General features: G+C 45.3%; 2 protein-coding genes across 2 annotated transcripts; one reads left to right on the top strand and one right to left on the bottom strand.

The window, feature by feature from the left end:
* Nucleotides 1-11: 11 nt before the first annotated feature.
* On the bottom strand, nucleotides 12-2,602 carry mtrf1 (mitochondrial translational release factor 1). The gene is made up of 9 exons (XM_069164174.1): nucleotides 2,154-2,602; nucleotides 1,973-2,070; nucleotides 1,804-1,885; nucleotides 1,617-1,724; nucleotides 1,282-1,454; nucleotides 1,086-1,203; nucleotides 814-950; nucleotides 639-737; nucleotides 12-547 (listed from the first exon to the last, which is right to left on the bottom strand). The coding sequence occupies exons 1-9, from the start codon at nucleotides 2,482-2,484 to the stop codon at nucleotides 410-412; spliced, it is 1,284 nt and encodes a 427-aa protein (XP_069020275.1). The 5' UTR covers nucleotides 2,485-2,602; the 3' UTR covers nucleotides 12-409.
* Nucleotides 2,603-2,787: 185 nt separating this feature from the next.
* On the top strand, nucleotides 2,788-6,249 carry LOC138207139 (coiled-coil domain-containing protein 122). Its single transcript, XM_069164175.1, has 6 exons — nucleotides 2,788-2,873; nucleotides 3,163-3,260; nucleotides 3,521-3,919; nucleotides 4,013-4,129; nucleotides 4,379-4,452; nucleotides 4,553-6,249. Exons 1-6 carry the CDS (start codon nucleotides 2,846-2,848, stop codon nucleotides 4,647-4,649), a joined length of 813 nt encoding a protein of 270 aa, XP_069020276.1. The 5' UTR covers nucleotides 2,788-2,845; the 3' UTR covers nucleotides 4,650-6,249.
* Nucleotides 6,250-13,132: the final 6,883 nt, after the last annotated feature.

Raw genomic sequence — 13,132 nt, 5'->3', positions numbered from 1 at the left:
AGAGAACGAGGTAGATTGAGATTGCGCAATATTTACTTGTATATTCACTTATATATGCAGCTTTCAACTTGACAAGCAAACTGACAAATAAATGCACCTAACTCATCTTAAAAGATAGTCATGTTTAGTTCTCAAAATAAATAGAACTCATTTATAAAGCTGCAATATTATTTAGGTAAATACCAGGACACATAACATATAAGTTGAGTTTCATTATGAAAAATAACAACCTCTTTGTAGCAGCTGAAGTTTGTCTTCCGTAGCAGCATTTGCAACGTGACTATTACACAGTAAACTGCACCATTAACATCAAATATGTCCTGATGGGCAGCCGCAGTGCTGCAAGATGTTTCTGAGAAATGCCTCCGTTGCGTTGCCGTGCCGTGTGAGCGGTGAGGTGCGGCGGGCGTCAGTCTGCGGACCGTCCGGCCTCCGGTGGTTTCAGCCGGCTGCTGCCCTCCACCACCTCCAGCAGAGCCTCCTTCTCCGCGTGTTCCAGGACGTCGGCGATCAGGTGGTCGAGCGCCTCCCCTCCTCTAATGAACTCCTGAACACAGACACACATGACGTCGACTTTAAAATGCGCTGACAAAGACCGGTGGAGACGCGCTGACGCTTGCCTTTCGTTCGTGTCTAACCTTAATATCTCGAGTGACGTATCCGGTGCGGTGATCTGTGACACGATCCTGGCTGAAGTTGTAGGTTCGAATCCTCTCTGACTGGGAGCGTGTGCCCACCTGCAGTGAACGAAGGTCAAACAGGACGAATGATATCAGACACACACACACACACACACTTTCCAGGCTCTCTCACCTGCTGCTTTCTGGCTGTGTGCCTCTGCTCCGTCTCTTTTCCCATCATGCTCTGGTAGAGTCGGACCCTCAGCACACGCATGGCCGTGTCTCTGTTCTGCAGCTGGGAGCGGGTCTGCTGACACTCAGCAGAAACACCTGTTGGGAAGGGTGAGATAACCACGAAAACATGTTTCTGGGACATTTTCATTCATGTTTCCAAAGAAAACAAAAAAACTACGAGTCTGGAGAAGCTTAAAAAACAAACAAAAAACCACTCTTGTGGTGTTTCACCGGTGGGGAGATGAACGACGCGCACCGCGCTGTCTGTTGTGTTCACACTTTGGCCGCCAGCACCTCGAGACCTGAACGTGTCGACGCGAAGATCCTTCGGATCGATGTGGACGTCACACTGTGAACGCAGGACACACGAGACAAAAAATAAAACCGGGATAACAAGAGAGATAAATACAGAGAACGAGAGTTGTACCTCCACCGGCTGAGGCAGGATGATGACAGTCATGGTTCCCGTGTGGATGCGCTGCATCCTGGAGGAGAGGCCGACCTCGGGGATCCTCTGCACCCGGTGCGTTCCTCCTTCATGCTTCAGATGTCTGTACACGTCCTCCCCGGCTACTCTCACTGCTGCGTGGTGCAAACCACCTGCAACACACAGTGTTACAGTTCCTGTTTCGTGAGCTGGATTACAGAAAAACGATCAACTCCATTTTCATAAAAACTCGGTGGAAGTGTCTCGGCGTGGGCCGGAGGAGGAAGCAGCAAGAGTCACGACCCTTTGGAAATACAGACAGAAATATGACTCACCGTACTCTGCAGGTGTGAAGTTAAAAACCTCGAAGTCCCAGTTTTTGTAGCAGGCGAAGCCCTGGTACATGTCAAACATTTCTCTGGTGAACTGCTGACAGATGTCACCTGAAAACCAGATAAACAGACATTAGAAAGTGGAAAAAAAACCAACATACAATCATGTAAATCACGTGTTCCTTCGTACCTCCCGTCGTCCGTCCTGATGCGACCTCCAGCAGAACATCACTGGAGTCCAGAGGGTCGGTGGGGACGAGAGCTTTGATCAGCTGCAGATCAAACGCAGCAGGAGACATCCTCATTGTGACACACATTCATAATAACACAAATAATGAACCACCTCTTTGTGGTCTTACGTCTTTTCTTAAGGCCACAATCTTGCCGGAGATCTGCGCATCCTCCTCCTTCAGCAGCCGCGTCAGATGTGCATCTTCATCTCCGGTGCCGGCACAACCTGCAGTCGGGAGATGAAAAGCAGAAAATCTGCAATGACACGTCTCACTGAGAGAAACGCAGGATTTTAAAAGCCACACTCACTGTGCAGAAGTGACAGGACTTCCTCCAGGTCCTGCTGGGCTTCCTCCAGCTTCCCGTACGCATCCGCCAGAGGCAGCAGCTCCGCGCGTCTCTTCAGGAGCTCTTTTCTGTCCGACTCGGGGACGTGTGCGCGCTCCAACTTCTCGCTGAGGTGCCCGTGCTCCTCCACGAGCTGCCGCAGATACCTCTGCACGGACTCGGTGTGGTCACCGTGAGAGAGGCGCTCCGGGACGACCGCACGATCCGCCGACCTCCGCCCTCCTTTTAATCTGCCGCTGACGCAAACTACACCACGCGAGGAGCGCAGCCGGAACCAGCGACCGACGAGCATCTCGCTTTAATTCATTTGTTAACGAACAACAAATGGAGTAAAATAAAGTCTTTACAAGCAGGGCATGGCTGCTGTGGTTTCTTCCTTTCTTTTGTTGTTGTTTTGTTTTAAGGCGTGTGGCTTCCAGCTACGGGTGCGGTAGCGCCCCCTAGTGGACCGGAGTGTGGCTTCCAGCTACGGTTGCGGTAGCGCCCCCTAGTGGACCGGAGTGTGACTTCCAGCTACGGTACAATAACGACCAGAGTCCAAAAACTATAATTAATAATACGTTTTTTTTTTTCATTCGACCTTCAGTTGCTTAAACGCAAACTTTATTTATCTTTAGAAAAGCGTATTTAGTGAATATCAGCGTTGTTACCAAATGGAAAACTTTGGCGACCGTGACTCTGGTGAGACGCTATTAGCTATTATTATTAGCTGTATTAGTAGTTTAATGTTTATTGTCACGTGCATCAAATTAATGGTTCAATGTTTCAGCTGCTGAGTATTAATGTGAATGTCACCGGCTTGTCAAAATCAAAAGATGACATTTGGAAATATTGCTGACACGAAATAACTTATTGGCTGCACACTTGAAAAGAACAACGAAGATGTGGTTTCTAACGTTTTTAGTATTATTATTATTATTATTATTATTATTATTATTATTATTTAACTCAGGATCTCGGGAACATGCAGGGTTTTCTTTAACCAGGGCGGTGGAGGACGTCAGCGAGCACGGCTTTGCCCAGACTGAAGCCCTGCAGGAGAAACAGAGGACACTCAGCTCCCTGCAGGTTTATCTTTAATTCACTAATGGCACAAACTTACACTGATTAACTGACGTTTTCTCTCCATTGTGCACTTAAAACAAATTGCATATCTTTGATCAAACATTTTTTGGGGGAGGACTTCCAAACCCCTCCACCAAACTTGGATCTTGAATATCTACATGCAACCCCGGCCCTAAAATTGTCTGCAAAATGATTGTGGTCCTTTTTCCATATCATCGATAAGTTTGCCTCGTTGAGGCTTTTTGTTCGCCCTCCTTTTCCAGGCGACACTTTCAGACGTGGAGAAGAAAGGTGAGGCAGCAAAGCAGCAGCTGAGATCTAAAGTGAGGGAGCTGCTGATCCTGGAAGGAGAGGTGGAGCAGCTGGAGCGGCAGACGAAAGTCCTGCACGATCGCTGTGCATCCGTCAGCGGGGACAACGCAGAGATCCAGATTCTCATCAACGAGCAGGAGGAGGCTGCTCTGGTGGCGGCGGCGGGGTTCAACACCTACCGGCGCAAGATGGAGGGTCACAGGGCAGCTGTTTTACAGGCGGCGAGTCGGACGGAGGCCCGTAAAGAGCTGGAGGAGAAGAAGGTGCTCGTCCGGATGCTGACTCGGAAGAAAGAGGAGCTGAGGGAAGATTTGGAGAATCCGAATGGAAAAACAGTACAGATGGCAAAGGTGAGAAAAAATGACCTGAATGATCTTGAATTATCCTTTTTTTTTTTCTGCTCTTTAACTACTTTCTTTGTTTGTATTTGCTTTTCTCTGCAGAAAGCGATTGATGCTCTGAAGGCGGAGATCTCTGTGAAGAGGGCGAGCAACGCTGAGAGGAGAGAGCAGCTGCAAAAAGAGTTTGAGCTTCACGCCCAGATAAAGAAAGACATCGAGGTAGGGCAAAGAGGTCGTTGTGCATTCATTGAACAGTTACAGCGGCATACAGTAACTGTGTCTTCATCAGTTAATCTACAGATTTAATTCAAATCTATTAAAAACCATCTAAAAACAGTGAAAAATGCAAATTTCTTGGATACAAATACATCTAAAAAACAGCTAAATGACCAAGTTAGAAATCTGAAAATGACATAAATGATGTTTCAGCGTCATTAAAAACTTTTTGGTGTGTTTCTGTTGCTGTAGATCCAGAACAGGCGCTACGAAGCCATCATCAAGCGGCTCCGCTGCCAGCTGAGCAGAGCCAAGGCCGACCACAGGTGAAACCCAATGCAAACGCATCCGCCGACATGACACCGTGATGTGATATTAATATCTGCGTGCGAAGAAAGCAAAATAAACTGTCTCTGCTTTACTCAGGCAACTGTCTGACGACATCTACCACATGAGGAGACAGCTGGCCGAGCTCAAGAGGCAGCAGCGGTCGTCGCAGGACTCAGCGGTCGGTGGTCGTTAAACTGTAGAGTTTTTATTAGGTTTGATGGAAACCTGCGTTTATTACGAGTTATTTCAATTAGGGATTGTTGCAGTTACTAAAGTTGACCAGCTGGGGGCAGCATTGTCCATCAAATGTGTCACTTTATCTGTTTAACTCTGGTTTCTTGTTCAAACAGGTTGACAGCAGATTTTAATATTTTCTTGCTGAATGTGTTCCTTACGAAGTTTTGTTGGAGAGAAACCGCAGATATAAAGATATATCAGTTTATTAATCACAGCCGTGTGATTTTGTCTGTGCTTCACTTGTCCTGTGGATCGGCTGCAGCATCAGCAGAGCGTGGGACGGGATTTGTAGGTCAGGCGGTGACAACGAGTCGTCCGCGGCACTGACCCATGCAAAAACAAAAGCCAAGTGTCCACGCTAACTGTCGACGGGTCGGTGTTGTTTTGGTGCACACTGTTCCAGCTTCCGCTTCACCGGTTTGCTTGATGTTCTGGAGGTGACAGTCCCACTGCCGGCTAACGAGGGCGTGACTGTGCTACTTCAACCAGAACTCCAAAACTAATTAAACAAGTGAAACTGCCTTTTCACAAAATCCCTGCACATCACAATGAATCAGCCTAAAAAACTACAACCTTTTCTTTCTTTCTTTTTTTTTTGATAACATTTTGATGCGTTTGTGTCTCCGGATGGTTTCCAGAGATAACTTGACTTGTACAGTCAGTGAGCCACTAAATTACAGCTTTAATTTACAATCAGAAAGTTCAACTGACTGTATGGGAGGTGTGATGAACTACCCTAAAAGCTTTGTCTCGTAAACTAAAGCTGCTACGTGAATTGTAGTTTAGTGGGCCATTTTCCTTCAAGGTGCGCTGGGGGAAGTGTGTCGGTCCGGATTGTGTGGCTGATATTCACTCACCTCATTAGCATCTACTCAGCCTCCAGCCTCCTCTACTCAAACTGACCCAAACATCCTCTGAGAAAGGACAGTGCTGTATAAATAGAAACACACTGCAGCGATGATACAGTAGTTTCCAGCCTTCGGGCAAAAACATTTCTGTTTTTAGTTATGATTCAATAAACTTTACTCTCGTGATGAAGATGAACATGATGTTCCAGTACTGTTAAGCCAAAACTCGCTGTCCTTTGTTGTGTTTCGACCACAGTAATGCAAGTTATCCATAGTCAGGCACGCTGTTACATAACGAATGGCTTCTACTACGACTTGCAGTCAGTTCCTTCATAAGATACTTAAAAATAAATGCCTTCATATGCCGCCACTCCGAGCTAATTAAACCGAGGTAATGAGGGAATGAATTTAACACCAGCTTTCTACCACATGCTGTTTTTTTTCTTTTCCTTTGGCTGTGACACATTAGTCTACTCCACTTTGGCATCAAGCGACATTTATAAATATCCTCGGCTGATGAATAGAAGAGGAGTTAAGGGATTTACCAGCAAGAGGGAAATTAAATCTGCATGGAGAAGTCGATTCAATTTATTTTCTTCTAAAAGACACGAAACAACCCGTTTTAATAAAGTATATCTTCCTCAAAGGCTGTTTTTACATGATTAATAAATAGTTTTGCGTTCTCCTCATGTTAAAAGATGAAAAACGAATCCATGAATCTTTTTTTTCACCATTAACAAAGCAATCTGTTAATAAAAATCTTTAAAAAACTTCCATCTCCTTACAAGAACCATCTCTCTGACCTTGTGTTCACCTTGACCTGACCTGTTAATTAATTAATGTGCCAATGAAACGTGTTTCCACACCGACTGAGAGGCTTTCTGCTGAACGTCTGAGCTCATTTATTTCTCCGTGCAACATAATCATCATCGGTTGATGCGATGCGCTTCTTACTGCATGAATTCTGCTTCTCCAACAAAACTGGCTCCCAACAGAAAATAGTGGAAATAACAACAATAGAGTGCAATAACTCAGTACAGTTAAAGTCGGTGTTGAGCTACCATGTATTAAATACTAGCACTGATTGCGCAACACAATGAGCTGGAATATAATACATCAACAAAGGAAGTCTGTCAGCACAACTTGAGTCTTTTATAACTTCTGAAGCTGTTTGTAATTTAATTATATGATAATTTCTTATTAATCTACCGTCCTTTAACAGTTAATTTGACTATAGGTAGTTTTGGGCCCTGGATCGTAGCTGTTGTCCCACTGCACAGTAGCAGACATCATGATTGTATGATCACATAATAGAGATATATTTGTTTTTCTTCCACTGTTAATGTCAGGCTATCATTTTTTTTTTTATCTTGAGGGGATTTGTTATAAAAGCTGCATATAAAAGAGTTGCATCTCTGCACACCACCACTTTTACTGCATCTCCTGGATGATTATGTGTGTGTGTGTGTGTGTGGCACATTTACAGCTGCTTGTGCCTCCTCTGGCCAGCTGCCCGTGTTTTTGCTGCGTGGAGGCAGAGAGATAGTTGTGTGGATTTCTCTAGTAAATTCTTGGACTCCTGCTCCTGTCGGTTGACGTTGACTGCTGAGATTGACAGAGTGGCCAACGCAGCTAAAAACAAACCAGCCTGATGCACCATGGGAGTACGTTTTTATTTGGATGGTTGTGTGGTGTGTTTTAAACGGCATGAGACTCTTACATGGTCTCTAAAATGTGCACATGTGCACCTGTAGCTGTAGCTGAGCTGCCAAGAAAAACATTTGAAATATGTCCCAAATGACCGTCCTCCCTCCTCCCTATTGTCACGGGGAGATTTCAGGATTGTAGCTCGTCTCATAAGGATGAACAGTTACAGTTAAAGAGTGTCATTTCCCAGACGAACATGTGTATATTTCACTGCTGCCAGTAACTGGGGCTTTGCTGCTTACGGTCAGCCTGAGTGGGGATTTACTTCCTGAGACCTGGTAGTTTATTTACCTTCTTTTGTTTGTTCAAGTAATTACCGTCTGTGTAAAGTTATCCAGTAAGATTCATGGGAACCCGTCTGTGTCGACGTAGGGAAAATAAACGCGTGGGTAAGCAGAATTGAAAAGGATCGAGGAGGGGAAACCCTTCAGAGAAACCACTGGGACTCTGCCGGCCTCTAATTGCTCCCATCGGTCCTCGTTAGACTAAACAGCATGTCACCGGCCTGCCAGTTTACCGACAACACCTGCTGACTTTTCAGCAAACTTTAAACAGCCTGCCTGTTCTTGTTGCCTTTATACGCTCAGATAAGCCTTAATAGTTGTCAGCAAGTGATTCATTGGTGACTAAGGTTTTCCTTTTCTTCTTTTAGCTTTAAAAACAAACAAAAAAAGACCCTCCTGGTGAGTCATGTAGGCGTTTTTTTATTGAACATTTCTAGTTTCAAGAGGTTGCTATGCCCTTTTTCTTGGCATCACCTCGACACAGAAACCAGGTGAAGTGAAGGCGCGGCCCGGTATTAGTCTGAGGAATGTAATGAGTTGCACAGACAGGACATAGTCCGCAGTTGGCTGTGACTTAGTGACGGGAAAGTGGGATGAGTGAACCTGGGAGCATGACGTGGCTGAAGAAGGTCGTCTCTTAACTAGACAAAATAGCCCAGGCCCAAAATAGACGTAATAAAAGAAACGTTTAACCCACAAAGCGAGCCTTAAACGGAGCTCCACTTTGCTGTTGACCTGAGCAACGCAAGCAAACACACACATTAACGCCCTGCTATCCAGACTCCAAACCCATTAAGAAGTTTAACATGTCCTTGTATCTGCTGAAGGTGTTGATTAATGTGTGCATGTTCTGCATCACACAGCAGCAGTATTGTACACTGTGTTGTTGAATGTGAACAGACTCCTGACTATCTATTATTTATATCCCTCCCGTCTCCCTTCAAAATGTTCTGACAATTTTTGTCTCAGTGTCTTTTGGATGCATCTAGTTTGTGTGAAATATAAGCAAAGCTGATGATTTAATCTCCAGATTCTTATAATGCACGTGTCCAGCGCTCAGTATCATTACGCTGTTAATCTTCCTTCTGTTTTAATCTGACCTGCTTCTGTAAAAAGTACACGGTGACCCAGATTAGAAACTAGCCTGATACACATGCATCTTCTCAAAGATCGGCTAAATTTGAGAACGTGATCTTCACCAGATTTGATCCTTACCAACTAGCAGCACGCCTCCAGCACACTACTTATATATAGCATGGTAAATAAACAGTGTCGTCAAGGGCACTACGTGCTTTACACCATCACATACACCATAAAAAGCTACGGCCTGTCGTTAAACAGCAGCACAAGAGATAAGGAGGCTGATTTTGCTCCTCCACAGGCAGAAAGTAGGGCAGCTAGGGGGAGCAGCAGGGAGTCCCGGGTCGCCCATTACATCACAGGAAGCAAGTGTGCGTGCAAGCAGGAGGAGGGAGGCTTGCCTTAGCTTGTTTCCTCTCTGTATCCTAATTGCAGACGGAGCAGTGGGGCAGTAAATTATGAATGAAACCGAGACGGCAGCACGGGTGGGGAGGAACCAACTCAAGTGTCTCTCCTCTCCACAGCTCCTCTTCCTCTCTCACATGTGGCGCTGGGAAAGCTCCGCGCTGCCCCGTACGAACTGTTCCCTATTCATTCCCGCTCACACAGAAACCACAGCTGCAGCTTTAGCACTCTGCAGTGATTTTTTTTTTTTTCTTTTCAGTGGGCATTCAGCATCGCCAATGAGAAACACGAACAACGGCCTTCCCTTCACCCTGTTCTGTTCCTATAATCTTCCTATATGGATGAGAACAACCACAAAACAAAACCCCATATAGGGTATTGTTCACTCACATTTCAGATTCCTCTGCATGAGGACAGATATTAGAAAGAAATCTGGATTCACAGATCAATCTAGTAGTACTGGTGTAATGTAACAGCACTAAAAAACTTGACATGTGAATAAGGATGGTTCTTATTCTGCCTTATTCATGCTGCTACAAAAGCAATATGTTAAAGGGCTCGACTTTATCTCCCACAAACACCTAATAAACACTAGAAACAGCTTAAATGTAGGACATTTACAGAATCTCTCCTGCTGCAGGCGAGTGGAGATCACTCCGACTTCTCCTTTTTACATTTTAAAAAGAGGCTCCAGACTGAGATAAACACATCATGCAAACAAACCCAGCAGCCTTTTCAACTCCTGCCTGTGAAGAGGCTGCTTGTTTACCACTCAGTGCTGTGCACCAGGTGTGTGTGGGGGTGTTTAGACACCAATATTTGCCCTTCTCCTGCTGCTATTACATTCAGAGGGAGAATCGGCGGTGTGCGTGGCTCTTGCATGAAGAAACACAGCCCTCGTGTTGTCAAGAATTTTGAATGTTGTCATTATTGTAATGTGGTATTACATCAGGCTTTGCTTCATGCCGATCGCTTTGCACCTGCAGGGGGACTCCGTTGGGAAATAATCCTTTGGAACATGTTGTATTACAAGCTTCACTGTCAAAGCTTTTTATTCGAGCCGCCTTTGTGAGCTTTAACACTTCAACGTTGTAAAAATGACAAATTACACTCAGCTGCGAAACAGACAATCGTGAGGAGGTGAAGGCCTGAAAAAGGCAGAGTTTGTTGTTGGAAGCTCTCGAGATGTGCAGTATTTCACACACCGGCCCACGCTCTGCTGCCTGCTTCGTGACTTTAGCTGAAACACTGACCCTTCCTCTGCTTTCACTTGCCGCTGACAGCGCGTGAGTGTGTGTGTTACTTTGTGCACCTTCATTTGGCCGAGTTTGTGTGAGTTGCACCGAGCTTCAATTCCCACATTTCTAAAGTTACAAATACAGAGTTAGTGTGAGTTTTGGATGAAGGAGCGAAAGAAGATATGTTGTGAGAAGATTTTGAAGATGCAGGCGATGAGATATAAACTGCAGGCTGCTCCACATTAAATCAATGACAACAAATGACAATACACACCGGTGCATTGGAACATACTGTCCTTATTCAATTTATGTTCAAGTATTTATCTCTATTTTCCTTATAATTAGTTTTGAATTATTTAATAAATTAGCTTTTTCTTCCAGAAATGGTTTTATGATTGAAAAGTAAAGATGGAATCAGATACACGATGACTCATAAATCCTAGAAAACCTTATCCCCAAAGTTTCCCCACAAACTTCCCAACTTCTGACCTGTATTTCACCTTTAACTCACACCATATGACACTGTGTATGTTGTGTATGCATCGTGCTGCGGGCGTTCGTGTCCCGTGCCAGACGCTCATATTTAATGCAACTCTGCACCTGTTCTTTCGGAGGAGGACACGATGTTCTGCAGTCTGGATGGAAATATTAAAAACAATGCAAAGAATGGAAATGTTGGTTTGTCCGTGTGCACACAGGCTGAGCAGGTGGATGCATATGTGTGTGTGTGTGTGTGTGGATACGAGCTGGTTTGCTGTATACTGCATGTACAGACTGTGCTGGAACACCCTGTACTTCTCAAAGCCTAAAAAACCCTCAGCTAAAAGGAGGAGGGATGATGGTCGTGATGTGTGTGGTGGTGGGGGGGGGTCACTATAGCACACTGGCCACAGCAGAGCTGACCGATATATAAACTCAGTATATACTGTGTGTGTCTATTATATCTCTTGTATAGATTTGTAATCACAGATCTAATTTGTTCTTTCACAAAACCACGATCAGTGCCTCTCTGACTCGTTGTTTCCTTCCCTCCAAGTTTAATTGAGTTGACGAACTTAATGCATTTTGCTTCTATTTCTTTAAACAGGGAAGATGTAAACTCCTCCAACAAACATCGAGACGACGACGTACTTTTTCCCTCGTCCGGATCAGACCTTGATTTGTCTTCCAGCTAGCTGCCATCGTCATCATCGTTCAATCATGTTGTATAATTTAAAACGTGGCGGTGTTATATGTCTGACTGTCAGGACACACGGTTCTCCAGTGCAGCAGTGAGTGTGTATGAACAGAAATAATTTGTGCTTACTGTCATCCCTACTTGGACAGCATGCCTCTCCCTCTCCTCTCCACTGTGTTTAGTGCTCGCCTCCTTTCTTGCCTCGGCTTGTATTTTCTTCCTGCTGATGTCAGCTCCACGTGTCACCCGCCGCTGCCCGCAGCCGCTCTGAAAACGTGACAGGGACGCACATTTAAGGAGGGAACAATTTAAAAATACATTATCTATTTAGACGCCGTCAAATAGGCCCTACAATACAGCGAGTGACATAATGAAACTAACAGGATTTAACTTTCTAATTGAGCTTGAGAGAAGAATAAAGATTGGATTAGTATTAGTGTGGAGAAGAGATATCGCATGTCTGTCCCAAAGGCTCTTTAAAAACAACAGAAGATGGATATGGAAATGGTGTGAGGTGAGAAGTGAAGGATGGCGTGAGGAAGAAAGAGGGGGCTGCTGATTTCTCTTCCTGTCTTCAAAATGAGGAAGCAAGCAAGCAGGAAGTGGTGCAGTGATAGAAGCTGACCTCAGACTGTGTCTTCATGTCGAGGGTGTGTGCGTGTGCGGTTGAACACTTTGTACCAGACACGGGCTGAATGAGGGTTTTGAGGACATGCAGGATGCACGGAAATGGAGCGTCAGACAGCCTGAAAACGAATGCAGGCGGTTTCTGTGCTTGCGTGACTGACTGACTGACCCACATCAGCTGCATCTATCTCAGTTTAACTGCTGTTTAAAGAGGAGCTGCAGGAGTGTGTGTGGGTGGGTGGGTGGGGGGGGGATATTACCCTATGAAAGTGCTACAACCATAAAACTAGATGCAAAGGAAGCTCTATTGAAAGACGATCTCAGAACAAATATGCTTTTGGGGAAAGTCACTTTGCCTGCCGTCTGATCACGCCCTCGCTGTACAAACAGAACGTAGGATTTCCTGTGAAGGGCACGTTCTTGCAGGCCGATATCAACCAGATGATGCCTGCAGCTTCTTGTTTTCCCATTTGCTCAGAGCTTCCATATTACCTAGGCTGATCTGGGGTCAGGTCTGCGTTGTTTTAACCGGATCTGTGCTCCAGGTTCGTTAAGAGGCCCCAGGCTTTGTTCACCATTTGGCGCACACCTGCCCAAACACACCCACGGCGGGGAATTTGCATGGAGGAAAAAAGTCGAGCACACACGATAATATTCACTTGGTGGCTTTGAGCGAGAATCATCATCGACTCCGGCTCGGTGTCGCAGCTATTTTTGAGATTGCTGTGGTTGTAGGTCGCCGCTGTGTCACAGGAGGTCGAGTCTTGGGTTTCCTGTGGTCTGAAGTCTGAGTGCCGAGTGTCCGTGTGGAGGCCGAGGAAGGACACGTTTAATGCTCACGCTGGCATCGTGACAGCCGTGCGTGCCCTCTAATTGTGGCAGCTCAGCACTTCAGCGGCCGGAGGGCAGAACGTCTGCACTTCATCAAACAGTTGATGTCAGTCTGCACAAGGCTGGAAATCAATTGCTATTGATACCACAGTGTGGAGCAATTATCAATAACATCACAGTGTGTTTGTAAGGCTGTACATCAGATGTAAAAGATTCCTTCATAAGCACTTCATGACTACATA

Source organism: Embiotoca jacksoni, unplaced genomic scaffold, assembly GCF_022577435.1.
Source record: "Embiotoca jacksoni isolate LCO1_2020_lvr unplaced genomic scaffold, fEmbJac1.0.p SCAF_30, whole genome shotgun sequence".
NCBI lineage: Eukaryota > Metazoa > Chordata > Actinopteri > Embiotocidae > Embiotoca > Embiotoca jacksoni.
The sequence above is the reverse complement of the archived record's forward strand: the minus strand, read 5'-3'. Positions and strand labels throughout refer to the sequence as shown.

Coding starts and splice junctions, on each gene's coding strand:
- mtrf1 (XM_069164174.1), bottom strand. CDS start 2,484: ATGCTCGTCGGTCGCTGGTTCCGGCTGCGCTCCTCGCGTGGTGTAGTT. Junction 2,071..2,153: donor AGTCCTGTCACTTCTGCACA/GTGAGTGTGGCT, acceptor TCCCGACTGCAG/GTTGTGCCGGCACCGGAGAT. Junction 1,204..1,281: donor TCCTGCCTCAGCCGGTGGAG/GTACAACTCTCG, acceptor CTGCGTTCACAG/TGTGACGTCCACATCGATCC.
- LOC138207139 (XM_069164175.1), top strand. CDS start 2,846: ATGGAAAACTTTGGCGACCGTGACTCTG. Junction 2,874..3,162: donor CTTTGGCGACCGTGACTCTG/GTGAGACGCTAT, acceptor GGGAACATGCAG/GGTTTTCTTTAACCAGGGCG. Junction 4,453..4,552: donor AGAGCCAAGGCCGACCACAG/GTGAAACCCAAT, acceptor TGCTTTACTCAG/GCAACTGTCTGACGACATCT.